This window comes from Epinephelus lanceolatus, chromosome 3 (genome assembly GCF_041903045.1).
Source record: "Epinephelus lanceolatus isolate andai-2023 chromosome 3, ASM4190304v1, whole genome shotgun sequence".
NCBI classification, from domain to species: Eukaryota; Metazoa; Chordata; class Actinopteri; order Perciformes; family Serranidae; genus Epinephelus; species Epinephelus lanceolatus.
Genome location: NC_135736.1, coordinates 9386712 through 9405810, shown reverse-complemented (window position 1 = coordinate 9405810; position 19099 = coordinate 9386712). Strand labels below are relative to the sequence as shown.

Below are 19099 nucleotides of genomic sequence, written 5' to 3'. Positions count from 1 at the left end.
ACATAAGTAAAAACATATATAGCTAAATTTGAAATTTAATAAAAATAAATAAATACAAGGAAATTTATAATAGAAAGGTACATGGTGTAGCAGTGGGGGGCGGGGGGATCGATACAGCATAGTATTGCGATATTTTTGTGTGCCGATATTGTATCATTACATCATTTTTTGCTAATTATCATTTATAAATTATTAATATGACAAATACAAATTAAACTTTAGCCTACTAGAATAATGTAGCTTAATTTATTGCTTTTTCAGTCCACTAGATACATTTTGCTGCTAAAAACTGGCTGAAGTCAGATGAACAGACTGAAAACTTTATCTTATTAGATAAAACAGGTGCTGACATAGTTTTCCTTCGGGGACATAATTTACAGCTGAAAAAAAGGTCATTAATTACAATGTATTGCAATATGTATTGTCCCAATACTCAGCATATCGCAACATATTTAAAATCACAACAATACTGTATCATGATAGTATAGTATCATGGATCCTCTTTCGGACCTGTGTGTTAATGACAAAAGAGTGAAAAAAATTGAATTTCCCCTCAGGGGGATTAATAAAGTATATAAAATTAAATATAAATTAAAAAATGTTTTTTTTAAAAATCCTCTGGTGATTCCTTCCCCTAATAAGTACGGGAGGTAATTTAAAGGTAAATAAATAGAGAAGCTAATTAATTTATTTATTATGTTACATTTTATCAATTAATACATGTTTACATTTATTTTTAATATTATTTCAAATATTATTTTGGTACACTTAATGGCATATTTACATACATTTAATGGTATTTATCAAGTCTTTTTTGAATTTGATTTATTTTTGATTTTGGCAGCTTCTGTCCTCCATATACACATGACATGATTATTGTTATTACTGGGTAACTCATTAGATAAAAGTGTAAATCATTTGCTTAAGCAATACATAACTAACATGATTCATGATGATCAAATGCATGAATTAATGTATCTCGAATTCCTATTGCTCACTTTTAAGAAATAATCATGTTACTTTGATGTTCATTTGATAAGTTGATGTGTGATGATAAAATTTAATGAAATCCAATGGAAGATGACATTTCAGACCCTTGTCTTTTATGAACAGTACGTGTTGTCAGGCTGTTTTAGTAGTCAGGTGCAAACATGTAAGCTTGTCCTCATTTCTTAATCATGAAAGCCCCTTGGTGTACCTTTATGATAAAGTGTAACCTTACTATCAGACCGCTGCCTGTCCCCACACTCTTGTCTACGGGTGCCATATGGGAGAGAGTCAGACTCGATTAAGAGCAGGCCTTTGACCTGGAACCCCATAATCTACTTAAATACAGCGGCCGCTCAGTGGAAATAACAGCACATACAGCATCACTGAAGCCTCTATTTGAAAGCTTTTTAAAGCTACACGAAGAGACAAAGAGTGAATGAGTTGAGATAATAATTAAAGACAAATTGTTCCTAGAGGAACACAAATTTCAAAAGTTCAAGAACCAAGAGCGCGCTAATAACCAATCGGATACGTCAGCCGTTTGATGGGCATTTATTTCCTCCTATCAGGGCCGAGTCTATTTAAAGAGGGCAGACCGTAAAGTTGCGGTGTTGTTGTAGACCAGACACATGAGAGTTTGACCGCGGCCAGTGCGTCTCTGGTTTCTCGGAGCTGTGCGGAGCGCACGGAGCTCAGCATGGACTACTGACACAACTTTGAAATTCAGGAGGAAAGTTGAGTTTTTATCCTGAGGAAATCGGCAAGGTAAGGTTTCTATCTGTTGTTGTACTCAGTGCTGCCATGGCGCAGGTCTCATGTGGAGAACTTGGCATGAAGTTCTCTTTTACTCGCACACGTAGTGTCCGCATGTGCTCCTTGTAAAAACTAGTTTAATAATACTCTTCTATAATTTTCTTTCAAAGTTTGAATAGCCTTAAGAGAGTGATTCTATTTTTATTTGGCACTTTATTTTGATTAATTGCATGTTATTGCAACATATATTTTATTAGATATCTAACACCCTTCCTAATGTGGACTGAAATTGAGTAGAACATGGTTTGACTGAGGTTTGTATCCTCGTCAAAACTCCTCTCCTTTCACAGTGAAGGTATCATATTTAGGTGAAAAACTTCCAGAGGATAGGGTCCTCCAATTTCTCTGACAGTGTTCACAAATTCAACCCCCCAGCTGTGTTTTCACTTATGACTCACTATTAGAAATGACCTGAATTATTTTGCTGCAGTGCATGGTTGTTATTAGCTACATGAAAAATGACTCACACCCTTTTTTTAATTCCAGAAAATATGGAGGATTCGGCATCAATTTCTACTGGTGTCAACACCCCAGGGTCATGCCCTGCCATGGATGGACCTTCTCCTCCCTCCCCCATACAGACTCCTCCTTCAGTGATCTCCAGTGACCTCTCTGCTGCTCCCTCTCACCCTGCCAAACCTCCATCCTCAACAGAGACCGCTGCACAACCTAGAAAATTATCTTATTCCTCTCAAACATCCGGTCAAGTCACGTCTAAACCGATGGATTCTGTGAAGGGGTCAAAGCCCTTAACTCCTGCTGTGCCCTCTAAACCCGCATCTAAACCTATTCCCACTAAACCGTCCTCGCCTCCTCCCAGCAAAACACCACTTGTTATGTCTTCTAACCTCTCTACCCCTGAAACCCCTAAAATGTCATCCTTTTCTAAGCTCACATCTGCCTCCTTTACATCACCGAGCTTGACCTGTAACACTCCAACAGATTCCCCTACTCCTCCTCCCTCTATTACTGCTTCCACTGTAGCTCCTGCAATTACTATATCCGCCCCCGCGAAACGTACCTTTGCATCCATGGCCAAAAGGGTTATTATACAGGAGAGACTCAGGAAAGCACAGGAGGACGCCAATGAAGAAGAGGATGGTAAGAATATTTGTTCTGAGTTTGGAATTAAATGACATATTGAGAGTTTTAATGGGCCTGAGAGTAGAAGTTGCACCCAATTGCAGTGTTGTGGTGCTAAGCCTTGAGCTATGTTTTGGAGTGTGTTTCCGTGTGTAACAGGGTAACCCAACCCTTGGATAAACATCCCTCTTGGCCAGAATGCAGTATTACTTATTGTAATCTTGTTTTATGAAGCACCATGGGCTGCATCTCTGTGTCATACAAGAACAGAAATTAATGCAATACATAAAGTTAAATATTTTTTTCGTCATCCAATGGTTCAGTTAAATTCAACATCTGAATCCCTGCTTGTTAGACCACCGGCTTTGCTCAGTGACTGATTTGTGTTGAAAGAAATTCCACAGAGAAAAAGAGCAAGGCCTTTGCATATACATTACCTTCTCCTGTTTACCATATGACTGGCAGGTTCAGAGTAGTGAACATGCGGACAAATATTCTTGCAGCAAGCTTTAGTCATGCTAGCAGCAAGGCCCTTTGGGATGGAAATGGTTGGTCAGTCACTACTTTGGTCCAAACTGAAATATGTCAACAACTACTAGATGGATTACCATCAAAATTTTCTACTGATGTTCATGGTCGCCAGAGGATAAATCCTAATAACTTTGGTGATCCCTCAGTTTTCATGTAGTGCCACCACAAGGTTTACAATTGCCTGATATCAGACAGAAGGGTCAACTTATTACACTCTGTTTTCATCTTCAGTCTGACATTGCATCCACTCTAATCGATTTCCTTTGGGAAGAGGGTTTCAATTCCCTAACCAACCACTATAGACCAACATAACCTTCTGAATCTAACGTCCTTACTGATGTGTAACCATGCCAACATACTTGTTTAGCTGGGGTTTTAAGAGCGGAGTGGAGCAAAGTTGCCTCGATAGCAGTGTCATGTCTATAGCACTCACCACTCTTTTATTACTCTTCAGTGGTTTCGGTGCACTGCTCGACAAACGCTTGACAATGGCATTGGTCCCACCTGTGACGCTGATTGGCTAATTGTTAGTCCATTGAAATTGGTGCACACATTCATGCTCCTCTTAGGATTGATTTTTAAAACTTTGGTGGTCCTCTCTCTGACCAAACTTTTAATGTGGTGTCATCATAAGCTCCAAATTTTATTTGTACTTTGGTTTATAACTAAATACCTGCAAAACATTCCGTCAGTCTCAGTTGTACTTTGTGTTGAGTGCTTATGTTAGCAAATGTTAGCATGCTAACAGGCTAAACTAAGATGGGGAGTATGGTAGACATCATAGTCTACTGTACCTGCTTAGCAGCATGTTTGCAATGTCTTTGTGAGTATGTTAGCATGCTGATGTTAGCATTGAGCTCAAAGCACTGCTGTGCCTAAGTCTCACAGAGCCACTCAACTCAACTGCCAGAAAAAATGTTGGCATTGTACTTTTATGCAAACTATGGATACATTACACTTTGCATGTTATTAGGGATACATTGAACCTTTACATTTTAACAATGCCATAACCAGTAACTTGGTTACAGATGGGATAAGACCATGTGTTGGCTTAAAATACCCAGTTCTGGGGGCTAATCCCCACTTGAAACACAGTGACGTCTCGGTAAAAATGGTAAATGGGCCGCACTTGTATAGTGCCTTTCTAGTTGTCCGACCACTCAACGGTTGTGTCAACGGTTACTGAGTAGCAGTCAGTTCATATGTTGAGTCACTTTAGAAATGATGATATGATACATATGATACATTAAAATTTAACATATTTATGGTTTGCATAAACATACAGTGCCAACATTTCCTACTGGCGACTGGCCTCTTTGTCTTGGTGAATCTGAACATGCTTAAGCTCTGTTGTTAGCCTTTTGTCAGCAATAACTAAAATACCCACATTGAAACAATTATTATTAGTTAGTCACTTCAACATTGTGAGATTACACTGTCATATTGCAGAGCTGTTGGAAGTGAAACCAACAAACTCGTGTACCAGTAAGACATCTTGCTGTGCATAGGAGAATATGACATTTGACATTTTCCCTACAGGCAACGAACCCCTGAACCCCTTTGCTTAAAGGACACTAGGGAGACAGTAACCGTTATGAAACTCAATGCAAGTGACAACTAATAGTGTGACATAGTAGCTGGGCTTGGTGTTGATGGAGCTCTGGGGTGTCGTCACATGATCTGCATTGACAGACAGATGTACAGACTCTCTCACATCTACTCCACCTCTGACTTCTTGTTACTCTCACGTTATATATATGTCAGGAGGGATTTGTTGATCGCTGGCTTTGAACACAGTATGTGTAAAAATCAGCACTGAGTCACACTGCTCCTTTAGTAAAGTTATACCGCTGTACAAGTTTGGAGGCGAGCGTGTTGTGTAATCCATTGATTCAGAGACTGATCGAGATGGATATGTGAACATTAATCTCCTCTCGCTCCTCCAGATGAAGAACCAGAAGAAGATTTGTCCATGGAGCAGCTGGAGGAGAAGGCCAAAGCTGGTGATGCCAGAGCTCAGACCCGGGTGAGTTAAAGCACATGCACACAGACTGGCACTTGGCATTGTTTTCAGTCCTGCTGATTGACTCAGTCTGGTTGTGAGCATGTGTCTATTTTTGGCCCCTTGGAAGATGATCCTAGGCTTTCAATATGATACACCAAGATACTGTCACACGCACAAATCATTCTCAACACTATTATAGTGCATTGCAGCACTGCACTGAATTCGCACAAATGATAATGAAATATTCACACTCTCTTTATGCCTCGTTCTCTAACAACAAATACAAATGTAAAACGTTGTGCTGGTAGAAGAAAAAGGGGGGGTGGGGGGGGGGGGGGGGGGGTGTAGGTGGAAGATGAGCCGAGACGTTGCATATAAGACCCGTCAGCTCTGAAAGGGTAAATTCCTAAGTGGCTTGTTATATGGCTTTAACTTTCCCATGCTATACGTCACGTTTTTGCAAATACCAAGCACCTAAATAACCACAGGGTGTGTAAGTGAACATGTCAAAAACGAGTGACCAAATTGGGACAGTAGTTGGATATACATGCAGTGAAAGTGGATTAGACACTCCAATAATGTTCATATATCATAATAGACATGGTATATACCTACAGCCATACATAGGGAAGTATGAGTGTTGGACAAGACTTCCAATTTAAAAAGCATGCTAATTAAGCAAGTTTATGAGATTATACTTATTGAGAGGCAGGAATATATTCCTGCGATATCTCATCCCCCTATAAACAGACTTATTAAATGATAACCGTGAGAGAAGGAAGTTATGAAATGACAGTTAAGATTAGAAAACAAGTCACTTGATATACCCCTGGGCCTCTGCCACCCCTGGTAGTTAGCCATGACAGAGACCCTGATGGCCTCGGGAACAGGGAATTATGGGTTCTGTAGTCATCTGTCGCACATGTGGTTCCATGAACTTCACTGTTAACTGATTAGAGCCACTTTCTAACATAGAAATAATCCCTATTAAACCAATGTACCTTGCGGATTATCCAAAGTAATGGGGGACATTGTCCGATTGTACTTAGCTAGACCAGAGCTTCTCAAATAGGGGTACGGGCACCCCTAGGGGTAGATTTTTTTTTATGGAAATTTTCAAAATATCAGTCGTGCATATTTTCTATACTATAATAAGTTCAATAAAAATTGTAAATGTAATTTTGATGAACCTCATTATATATGTACAGTAGTATTGCTATTTTCAATCCAGTTGTTAAAGCTGGGGTAAGCAGTTTAATTTTGGCTTCATGAGGCAAAAATCCCATAATTAACTTTAAGCATATTGTAATTCAAATGGACTGAGATAAACCTGACTTCTGCACCTTCTCTTGACATTTTTTCAGAATTTAGACAATCTAGCCAGTGACAGAAGACTTTGGCCAATCGTAGATCATTTCAGAGAGAGAGGGTTCCTGTTGGATGTTCTACAAAAGCAGATGTGCGTGCATGTTTCTTCGGTGAAAGCCTGATTTAATAGCTGAGAATCCTGAAGAGAAAGTTACTGTGTCAGCATCGGCAACAACTGCGCACACTGCAGGGAAACCCAAAAAAAGAAAAGCAAAGCATTTCAGACATGGACAGAAAATGGTGCTAGCAGTTTAGCCTTCTGCTAACAGGAGCTAAAGGCTTATAGCTGCAGCTTCAAGTTCATGTGTATGTAGTTAACATTAGCTAAAGCCTCGACACAGTGTATCCTCCGTTTCAATCCCTGACCGCTACAGACCACCTTGCCAGGAGGAGAGCAGGCAACAGCTCTGAAGATGGACCCCCAGTCAACGCTGCAGCAACTCAAATCCAGCAAGCTCTGGAGGACCAGACAGCTCCTCATCGGATCAGCAAACTTTCTTTTGCTGCCATTACACTGGTTAGACCGTGAGCTGTTGCTGGCTACCAGCCCGCCGTGACACCCTGTGCTGGGGGGTGGGGGTGTATTTTCAAATACTACTGGGTTTTTTTGCCGTTTCCAGACATGTTATTACCCTTGCTTTATGTGCTGTAAACTGTCAGCTGCTGCAACAAATTCAATCACATTCATGTCTACGCTTGTTCACTGTGTATTTATACCAAAGATCTTTTGTGATGGTCATGGGGTTCTCAGATGAAAACATACTTCAAAGGGGGTACATAGCTGAAAAAAGTTTGAGCGCCACTGTGTTAGGCCAAGCTCACACACGCTGAATTTATCCCCTCTATTCTGTATTACAGCTGGGTCAGCATTACTTGCTTCTTGCTGAAGAGAAGGACGCAGAGCTAAATAATGGTGTTGCTGTTGACTGGCTGATTAAAGCAGCTAAACAGGGAAGAAAAGGTGCAGCGAGAGCATTGCAGCGCTGTTGGATCCAGAAAAAAGGTTATTGTCCCACAATTCAACAAAGCACATGCTTGTTTGTGTATTCAGGTTTATGGTTCATTAACTGTTCCTTCTCTGTCCTCCTTTCCTAGGAATCACCCCAGAGAATGAGGCCGATGTGCGCAGGTTGTCAACAGAAAGTAAATTTGAGCTGGCAGTGCGTAAAGCAGCCATGATGATGTACTGGAAACTCAACCCAGACAGGAAGACGAAGGTGGCTGTGGCTGAGATGCTAGAAAATGTCAGCCAGGTCAATGCAGTGCCAGGTAGGATGCTTGTGCACAATCACAGACATGTGGAGAAAGACACCAGCAAGTATTTTTTTGAATTGTGACAACAACTCAGCCTTATGTATTACAGACTGCCCAGAATGTCTTGGCATGTTGTTGTAATGAGAGCTGCCATTACTGTTAAATATATCATATATTCCCCTTTGTGATTTCAGTATTTGCAGCTGTCAGGGTGAAGAATATCATATTGCATGCTGGCCTCCAGGGAAATGTTTATCACTCACTGATGCTGTGGTCATTTCTCACCAGTAGGTGGCACTGCAAACAGGATTCCTGCCCCAACCTCAGGCCAGACCCAGAAAGTACTGGAGAGCATGGTTAAGAATGAGGGTAAGTATGCAGACACAGAGAGATAGACAGAGAGAGAGAGAAACAGTGAATATAATGAGTCTTTTTCTATAACTGCTTTGTTTGTGTCCTCTCAGCCACACAGTTGGTGGACTTGGATGACTTTGTTGAGATGACTAAAAAGTATGCACAAGGTATTTCGCCCCAGAGTGGCAGCCAGGTCACAGCCAAGACTGAAAGCCTTACACCTAACAACCGCATTCGGGAGGTAAAAGAGCCAAATCAGCAAAAATGGGAATAATCTGTGATCATAAGGACATAGATGTCATTGTATTTTTAATTGTAACTATTCAGAATATTGTGTTTCAAAGCACAAGGCTGAGCTGGTACCACCAGGATACAAGAAGGTCTATAGACGTTCATGGAGTTTTGCCAGAAGTGGGATGATGCTGGGAGACACAAGGGAGAATGGGGCCATGAAAAAAGCCATGGACATGAAATCACGCTTAATGGTAATCATATGTAATATAAGAATTCATACCTTGAATTATCCTACATTAAAGTCCTCCTCCAGACACGTTGTAAAGTATGTAAAATCCTCTGCTATGGTTATGATTATTTTGTTTACCATGCTTTTTTTTTGCACATAAAAAGTAAAACCAAAAAAAACTCTGAAAAGGGGTCGGAAGCAAATCTCTTTCTCCCTCATTGAGAAATACTGGAACTGGCCTCATGTCACGCCCACTACTGCTGCTTGTGTGCTGAAACCAAGTGTGGAGACCGGTTTGGCTTTGTACTACTAGCAGTAGGCTGATCAGCGACAGAGCAGTGTGCATTGAGATAGCTAATGTTAGCATTAGAGGAAGCATGGGAGAGATTCAGCCATACACATTTGAGCCTCAGTCAGACCACGAGTTGGTTGTGCACCAAAATTGGCAACCAGCAAATCACAATACTAAGTAGTATAGTTGGGATCTTTTATATTTTAATGGTGTTTGTTGGCTTGTTAGCTTGTAGGCTAAACAATAGCGGCTGACACAGCATTAGTAGTCGTGAAACATACAGTTATATTTGCTACAATGTTATAGTCTGTTTATCTTGGTTGGTTTGCCTCCAAAACTTGCACACTCTACCATGCTGTCAAAACTTTCACTATGCTAATGCTAACTGTGCTCTCTGCACCACGGGTCTTCAACATTTTTCAGGCCAAGGACCCCTTAGCTGAAAGAGACAGTGCAGGGACCCCCTATTGTGTAAAACTGACTTTATATATAAAGTGAAAGGAGTCACATAAAAAGAAAACCATTAAACATGCTACCTTAACATCCATGAACCTCTGGAGTGGACAATCCATTTTTCTGATCAGTGGGCGAGCTTTTCCTGCTTTCTTCTTTATATATAAAGTACCATGTATGAACACACACCTTAATGATGCATACAATGCTAAGCTTTCAAAATAATAATCACTGGCAGATTCATATGTTGATACATCATGTTTGTTCCTGAGGTGGACAGTATTTCAGAGTAATGTCCATAATCTTGAAAAACTGATACAGCTTATTGGCCAGTATGTTTCAATATCACATAACCGTTAGCTAAGCACTTCATCTCGCTGTAACCGACGGGCTGCTCAGTGATTTAGTGCTAGTTAACATGATTGCAAAGGAATTCATGGATATCAGTTAGCCTATCATAATGTTGTGTACTGTAAATGAAATTGGTTTAATGAATCTGTGCTAATAATATGTTGGATTCCTGTCAATATGTAATATTTTAATTTTTGGAAAAAAGCAAAAGACCCAGGGGTTGCAGTCCCCCCTGTTGAAGGGGACCCACCTCCAATCCACCCTGCACTGGAGGTGATGCAGGAATGAGTCCTAAAACCCAAAAATTAGGGTTAAATGGGTTTTTTGAATGGGTTTTCGGTTAGTTACCTGAGGTCTGCTTAAGCCACATTTTGTTCTGCAACATAAAATATGTCAGTAAATACAGCACTCAGGATTTTTTAAGCTTTTAAATGTCTTAAAAAATGCATTTTCGTCTAAAGCCTAATGTTAGCTTTTTACGTCTGCTGGTTGCATTTACATTTAAAAAAATGTAAAAGTGGTGTTCATCTTGTTGAACAAAACATGTAAGTATTATGAACTTTTGTTTGCCACAGAGCTTATTTTCTCCAGTAATCCAAAACCCAATGGAAAAATCCCATTAGCATTTTGATGAGGGAACCAGGGCGACGCTAACTTCCACATCGGCCTACAAACAGATATCATCCCTGCAGCACTCATTGTGTTTTCTGTTAAAAATTGGCTTTTCAATTAGTGACATACCCAATCTAGCTTGCCCAATGTATATTTGAATCACAGATTTTAGGGAAGTGCACAGAAAAGGAATGTGAAAACCTCTGGTGACAAACTTTGCACCAATAGAAATAATCATAAACAGATTTTTATTTGGAGGGGGACTTTAAATTTCTGTTGAAGATCTTTTGCTGTGGATATTTTTACTGTTGTTAAATTATTCAATTCTTAATTCTTTTTTGTTTTTTTAATGTTAATTATTATGGGCTCTCTCTATATATGTCTCTCTTCACTTCAGATACTGCAGTACCCGCTGCATGCCATTATTGAGATGAAGGAGCACCTGGTCGACTGGGCGTCGCGGGCTGGAGTCCAGTGGCTGAGCACAGTCATCCCCACGCAACACGTTAATGCACTTATTTTCTTCTTCATTATCAGCAACCTGACTGTTGACTTGTTTGCTTTTGTCATCCCCTTGCTCGTCTTCTACCTCTCTTTCATCTCCATGATCATCTGCACACTGCGTATTTTACAGAGCAGCAAGGTGAGTATAGTTGGCTATTGGCTGATGTTTCAAAACAGGCAGAAATGCAGTGAAGAGTTATGGATGCTTGCAATCTTATCTGTCAGCGTCATCTTCACTCTTTGATCTAACATCTTTCTTTCCCTTTTTTATGGCAGGCTTGGGAGAACTTCAGCGCCCTGACATCTCTGCTGACACGCTTCGAGCCAGGCCTGGATGTGGAGCAGGCAGAGACCAACTTTGGCTGGAACAACCTAGAACCATACCTCTATTTTATTCTTTCTGTTTTCTTTGTTATTTTCTCCTTCCCTGTAGCTGACAAGGGTTGGATCCCCTGTTCTGAGCTCTCCACTGTGGCCATCCTCTTCACTGCTGTCAGCTACAAGAGCCTCAGCCCCACTGCTGCCACATACGCACACCGAGCAATGGCCATAGAGGTCAGGGGGAGCACGACACTGGCATAACGTGACTAAAAATTTTTGAATTGCAGTTTTGCATGCTGTAGCCTAATAACTGCAAATCACGCAATATATTTAAGGGAATACTTAACTTGTACAGTATAATACAAGTCTCATTTTTCAAGTTGTGTGCTCAGACACATGCAGTTTGGCTAAAACCTTACTATTCAAAATCCTTTAGCATAAACAGTCCCAGGCACGAACAAGGAGTACAGCGCGCCTGTGCGGTTTCAGTGTTGGGCTCGTTACTCAAACAATGTACTACTCATTACTCGTTACTCTTTTCAAAAGTAAATAACTTTACTATTTTCTCCCTGCCAGCACTCCTCTTTTATTACTTTTCAGTTACACACCACAAGATGGTAATTGTGTCCTTTCTCCTCAAAACAGAGATTAGCATATGAGCCAGTAAGTGCAGCCAAGGCTAACTTGCAAATGATTCTTTACCCTCTGTTGCCTGCAGCTGATATTTCCCCAAGGATCGGCTTGAAAGATGAAGGCAAGAGTCAGTCATGGAGATAGGCAACATTTCATTCACCACATATCCAGCCACAAGCTTCATTGGTTCCTTGTTGCTTGTAGCCTGCAGCTGTCCACGATTAAAATTAAGTTTTGGTCATTTTGCCAGTGCAGGGCTACAGCCATCTTCTGCGTTTACAGAGGGTTCACCTTTGGTGGGGTGGATTTTTATATTATTGTGCTGTCAGTTATAGTAGGTGTTGCAGGAGGTTTGAGATTGTGGTGTTTTTTGCAGTGGAAACAGTCTTAATAGTCTTATCACCACCACCTGGAACAACAATGTCCTCATCATCTTTCCTCCCCCCAAAATGAAAGTAATGGAAACATTACCAAGCAGCTGAACATAGGCAATTCCATTCTCCAGACTAGTTGGCTGCTTTGTGGTGTGCATGTGGAGATGATTATGAAAATAAAACTGGGGATGTGATTGGATTGTTGGATTTCAAATCATTAGGAGGATGACAACAAAAGTAAGGTTGTCACAAATTATTTGTTTTGGGGGGTAACTGTAATATTATCACTGAAATTTTATTAGTATTCATTACACTACTTGTTATTGGGAAAGGTAATATTATTTTTCTTACGTGTTACTAGTAACTAGTAACCTATTAAGGTCCAGCATCGCTGTTCGACTTCAATTCTTCTTGAAAATTCTTCAAGATTTTTTTCTGTCTTTGGATTCTTCGCTCACCATCAAGTGATGCAAGAAAAATCTCCCCAAATTAGGGATACACAATGATATCAGCACATCATTGATAAGGGCCAGCTTTAAAATGAACTATCAGAATCGGCCAACATGCTCTTTCTTATTTTGCACAATGAATGAATATTATGTACATTGAAAAACATTGTATTTCATGTCTCCATCTGCTGTTGGGCCATCACAGTAAGAGTATGAGGGAATAATATCATGTTAATTCCACTACAGAAGAGACTTGATGATCACTAAAATTAGGTAGGGAAAAAAGTGGATGTATTGATATCTGTATCAGTCAAATGAGTGGTTGCATATGGGCATATTGGCAGAAAATCCAATACTGTGCATCCATATTCCAAATTCAATGTAACATGAGGTTAGTAATTCATATAGACATGGTCATTCTGGGGGGTGAAGTATTCCTTTAATATTGTTACCATCATAACTACAATCTTACAAAGCATGAAGCAGTAGAAATGTTTGACAGGAATTTTACACATACATGATCTATATTTATTTTAATCCTTCTTAATCTAACACACTTGATTATGAAATGAAATTGTTCCCTCAAAGTTTAGCAACAAAATCTAGTTTATGTACATGCTTTCTTTTTTGATCCAGGTTGCATCGTCTCTGTGTGGCCTGACCCAGTTTCTGCCAGAGAACATGACAGTACTGCGTTGCCTGGGGCGCACCTTCGCCACACTGCCACTGGGGGAGTCAGTGGTGCTGAAGCTTAGTCTCCCCTGCCTGCTCTATGTCTATCTGTTCTATCTGTTCTTCAGGTGAGCATATGGGCGATTGGATATGTTATACACACTATTTCAGACACTATATTGTGTCAATGGGTTTTAAAGTCCACTACAGTCTTGATAAGTTCATGCCCTCAAAATTGTTTATTTCCTCTTCTGTCTGTTTCCACCTTTAGCATGGCCAGGATGCGTGGTTTTAGAGGGACTTACTGCTTCCTGGTTCCATACCTTGTGTGCTTCATGTGGTGTGAGTTCTCTGTGGTGCTCCTTCAGAGTTCCTCTGTTGTGGGTCTAATGCGCACCTGTGTAGCCTACTTCCTCTTCCTATTTGCCCTGCCTGTCCTGGCTTTTGGCCTCGCCGCCATGGTCTTGATACAGGTCTTAAAGTGGTTCCTTGAGCTGGAATTGACAAAGGTGATTGTGACTCTGGTAGTTTGCGCGATCCCTGTCACCCTGCGGCTGTGGACGCGCTTCAGCACGTCTATTCTGGATGTCTTCAGCTCACTTACTCACCGTGGCCCGGTCAAACTCATCTTACTCTGTATCTCCATGGTGATCCTATTCTTCTCTATCTATGTGTACCATGCAGAGGGACAGAAGGTGTACAATTCCACCTTGACTTGGAGACAGTACAGCCAGGCATGCGGGCCCCCTGCTTGGGAAACCAAAGGCATGGCCCAGACACAGCTCTTTTGTAGTCATCTTAATGGACACAGAGTCACATGGGTTGGACGTTTCAAACACGTCCGCGTGGTCGAGACAGACAACGGGGCACAGTCGGTTATCAGCATGTTGCCAGTGTTCATGGGAGACTGGCTGCGCTGCCTGTATGGAGAGAAGTATCCCAAATGTGAGCCAAAGAATGCTACAGTTGCAAACCTGACAGCTGCCAATTTGGCAGCCGGTTCTGAGTCAGCTACCATTTCACTACCCTTATTGCTCCGAATGCAAGAAGAGGAGGAGATGTGTCAGATAAAGGCTCTGGCAAAACATACCTGCCATGTCAAGCGCTTTGACAGTCACCGCTTTGAGGTGACAGTGGGGATGCTCCGGGATGGTAGTATGGAGACAGAGGACCCAGCCAGGGATATAATCCTAATGGCCAGCCATGAGTTCAGGCAAGTTTTGCTAAACCTAAATCCTGGAGATATGGTGGAGTTTAGCACCAAGCTGGAGGGCCGTCTAGGATCCAAAGCTCCAGCCTTTGAGTTAAAGGCGATCCACTGTCTGGATTGTGTTTCGTCCCTGCTGACCGGGGGCAGACAGGTGAAGATAGAGAGAGACTGGAGACGCACCACAATGAGAGCCCTGAAGTTTGCGTTTGATTTTTTCTTCTCTCCCTTTCTATCGGCAAAAATCCCTGCCTGACAATGTGTCCTAACTAAATGCAACCCAAGTGAGCGTCAGTGACTAAATCAGTTTGATTGCATTGTTTTTTATTGGAATGTCCTAACTGTCTGCGAGTGACGCAGCGTTATGCAGCATGCCATTTCTATTTTATTCCTACTGCTCACATTTGAAGTGGCATGATGGACGAGGAACGGTTGATTCACAGGGGTAAAATGAGGAGTTATCTGTACGATACTTTCTCAGATGCCAACCTTCTTAGTTTGGCATCTGACTAGAGGGAGATTGGCAGGTAGCTAACCATTTCTGTTTAGCTTTGTTGTGTGGGATTCTCAGCAGGGCTTGCTAGCTAGCTAGCTTGTTTTACAAAGTGGAAATGGTGGTATGATATAGTATGGTAGCAACAACAATAAAGTAAATACTCACCCATCTTTTCAGTAGTTACATCTCCAGTCTGATGTCTCTGAGCACACAGATGATAGGAGTGTAATTTGTTTACACAACATAACAGAGATCCAGTGAGGACAGAGAGCATCTGATGCAATGTGATGCGGTGTGATAGACTGACACTCACTTGCTGTTAGGACACAGTAGAAGAAAGACAGTAAAACTGAAGTAATAATGACTCACTTGAATATCTTCAGGAAGCCATGCTGTTTCTTTCTTGTGTGATTATGTTACTAATGTAACTTACTGAATTGTTTACAATTTGATCTGACATGGATCTACAGCTCATGTTAATATATTGAAATTTTAATAAGGTAGAGTCTAGGAAATGATTTCATATTTGAAGTACTTACTACTACATAAGTTTAGCACGAGTTTACAAAGATGTTGTTTCAGTTCATGCTTGAGACTCCATGTCACAGTTGCTTCGGTTTTTATATCCTGATGAGCTAAGAGAAAACAAAAGAGTGTTTGTGTCCTGGGTCATGTTTTCAGAAGGTTCGTGTTTCAGTATCCAGGGTTGTTTTTAAAGAATTGGATAAAAGCCTATAATTTGATGGTGCCAGATTAAATGCAGGGAAGCCAATGTTGGGTGTTGACCCCTTCTGAATGCCTAGATACTGTACATTTCTTAAAAATGAAATATTATTAGAGTGAAATTTATCTTTCATTATTACGAAATTGACCTTTGTAGGACAGCTGCTTTTATATCAAGTGAATGTCTTACATGTATGGGGAATGAGTTTGCATGTACAGTATGTGTGTGACTTTGTGTGTGTACATGAATATATTTTTAAATGCACATTTACTTCTGTCTTTATTTATAGGTGTTTATTGCATAGGTTGTGTCACAAAATATATATTTTTGGCTCTGTTAGCCAAGATTTCTCTAGCTTTGTTGTCTTAAACACTCTGATCTTAGTCTTTTTTTTTCATTATTGATCAGGTTTTTTGTGCTTTGAGCTACAATGGACACAAAATGGTATTTGGAAAGCCAATATAACACACTGATCCCTTTTGTTGCTGTTTATAAGCTCACAAACCTGCCAAAGTATGCAGCTGTCATCTGTGTCATGGTTCACATTCACACACCAAAATGCCACAGCAACTTAAAGGGGACCTATTACGCTTCTCCTTATTTTCAGTCATATATATTTATAATGTTGCAGTGTCGGATGTTCATATTAAACGTAGCCAAAGTTTAAAATAATGAGGTAAATGTATGTAAAAGTAATCCCTGTGAGCAAAAACCATTCTTCAGACATGTCTGTCATGCTCTGTTTCTGTTTTTTTACCCCCTACGTTTTAGAAAAGCTGTGACAGATTTCTTTGTATGGTCATCTGCTCCAGGCATGTTACTGCAAGTGCTCACATCACTTAGCCTACACTGCCACATGTAGCTATATGCTAACATCAGGGAAACATGTAATCTCGGTTGCAAATGTTGATAATTTCTGATTTCAGATCAGATTTCTCCTGGAACATTTCCAGTTGTGAAAAATTTGGTTTAAAAGCTTTTGTTGGTGATTTTTCATGGTAGAAAATGTCATCCACTACAGTCAGTCCCATTGCTGTAAGTATACTGCTAAATGTCAGGGAAACATGCAATCTTGGTTGCGGATATTGTTTATTTCTCCCAATTTCAGATTGTATTCTTGCTGAAACATGTCTGGTTGCGAAGAATTTGGTTTAGAAGTTGTTATTGGTGATTTTTCATGGTAGAAAGGGCCATGGTGCTCTGTTATAGTCTTTCCCATGGCTCCAAGTACACTGCTACATGTAGTTGTATGCTAATGTCAGGAAAACATGTGATTTTGGTCACCAAAGTTGTTCATTTCTCCCTGATATGGCATCATATTTCTGCTGGAACATTTCCAGTTGTAAAATTTTTGATTTAAAAACTTTTGTTGTGGATTTTTCATGGTAGAATGTGCAGCTATACTCTGTTACAGTCTTCCCCATGGCTGCAAGTACACTGCTAAATGTAGCTACGTGTTGTCGTCAGGGGAACATAATCTTGGTTGCCAATGTTGTTAATTTCACCCCAATTTCAGATCATATTCCTGTTGGAACATGTCTGGTTATGAAGACTTTGACACTTTTGTTATTGAATTTTAACGACGCAGGCGCTTACACTGAGCATCTCAGACAGGGTGAATACAGATGTTCCAGCAGAAATTGTATGAGGAAAATAAAGTGTTTTTTAACCATCAAAGCATGTTGTTCTAGTACAAACCCAAAATAAATGTAAATAAATAAATCATCTAGGAAGCAAACATTTATCAAAACTTAATAGCATATTAATTCCTAAAGTTTATTTTTGGTGGTATCTCCGACTTTAGACATACCAACAAAACATTGTTTTGTTCATTCCGTAGAAATAGAGTGCCAATAGTTTGAATGTTTTAAGTGATTTGTTTTGCTTTACAGTACTGAATGCCTTTTTGTTGCTCTGATGTCATGATAATTTAGTCACATTTATAAAGACAAAATAAATGTCACAGTTTTTAACTTAGCTTTTTGTCACAGCAGAGAAACAAGTATTATGTATTACGTGTTTCTCTAAGGGTTTGGAAAGTTCTCCTATTTTTTTACGGAAAAAAAAAAAACAATGTATAAAGCAATTATTGAAATCTGATTATCTGAAAAATGCAGACACAAAGCTGAAATTGGGGCTTTTTTCCGCCTACCTTTTTAAGGTTACAGTTGTCTGTCCGTCCATCCATTCGTCTGCCTAATTCTTGTGAACACGATATCTCAAGAACACCTTGAGAGAATTTTTTAGAATCTGGCACAACTGTTTCTTGTACTCAGGGATGAACTGATTAGATTTTGGTGGTCAGAGGTCAAAGGTCAGGATCACTGTGACCTTGTCCGTCTAATTGTCATGAATACTATATCTCAAGAATGCCTTGAGAGAATTTCTTTTTCGAATTTGGCACAAATGTCAAGTTGGACTCAACAATGACCTGATCGAATTTGGTGGTCATAGATCAAAGGTCAAGGTCACTATGACCTTATCGATCTCATTCTCTTGAATGCAATATCTCAAGAATGCCTTGAGAGAATTTCTTTTTCGAATTTGGCACAAATGTCCATTTGGGCTCAACAGTGAACTAATCGAATTTGGTGGTCATAGGTCACAGGTCACACACAAAATATGTTTTTGGCCAAAACTTAAGAATTCATACACTAATTATGATAAGATTTTCACACAAATGTCTGACAGGATAAAATTATGAATTGATGACATTATATGTCCAAAAGGTCAACTTCACTGTGACATCATAATGTGTCCACCTAGAAACTGTGCTGACTTCATAGATCTTCTGTGCTGCCGGGGGGAAGATGCGTGTCAAGCATCCATGTTTTCACAGACATGGATGGAAACTGTAACTGCAACTTGACCGGTGCACGGAGGCATACAACCACATGGTGGTAATTCTATTTTTTTTGTTGTTGTTTTTGTTTTTGTAGATACACAGATTTAAAGACATTTTTAAAAGCCATATATGTGAACAGTGTTAAACTTCTACTTACATGTGAAATGTGACAATCATTGATGTTGAGCCTGTATACTGTGAAATTGAGTGCCTTTTTATTTGGTGATGGAGTTTCTGGGAGCGTGCAATGACTATTAAAGTGCTTGTCTTTCAAAAAAAAAAAAAAAACACCTTGTGGATGCTTT

General features: G+C 40.1%; 1 protein-coding gene across 2 annotated transcripts; it reads left to right on the top strand.

Annotated features, from left to right (window-relative positions):
• Window positions 1-1619: 1619 nt before the first annotated feature.
• wfs1a (Wolfram syndrome 1a (wolframin)) lies at window positions 1620-19082 on the top strand. 2 transcript variants are annotated; one of them, XM_033624555.2, is made up of 12 exons: window positions 1620-1755; window positions 2290-2904; window positions 5364-5443; window positions 7649-7793; window positions 7886-8059; window positions 8336-8413; window positions 8509-8639; window positions 8743-8883; window positions 10967-11212; window positions 11350-11628; window positions 13487-13650; window positions 13794-19082. In XM_033624555.2, the coding sequence occupies exons 2-12, from the start codon at window positions 2295-2297 to the stop codon at window positions 14983-14985; spliced, it is 3240 nt and encodes a 1079-aa protein (XP_033480446.1). In that variant the 5' UTR covers window positions 1620-1755; window positions 2290-2294; the 3' UTR covers window positions 14986-19082. The 2 variants fall into 2 exon arrangements, with proteins under 2 accessions (XP_033480446.1, XP_033480445.1); XM_033624554.2 differs by having other exon boundaries at window positions 8333-8413.
• The last annotated feature ends 17 nt before the right edge of the window (window positions 19083-19099 follow it).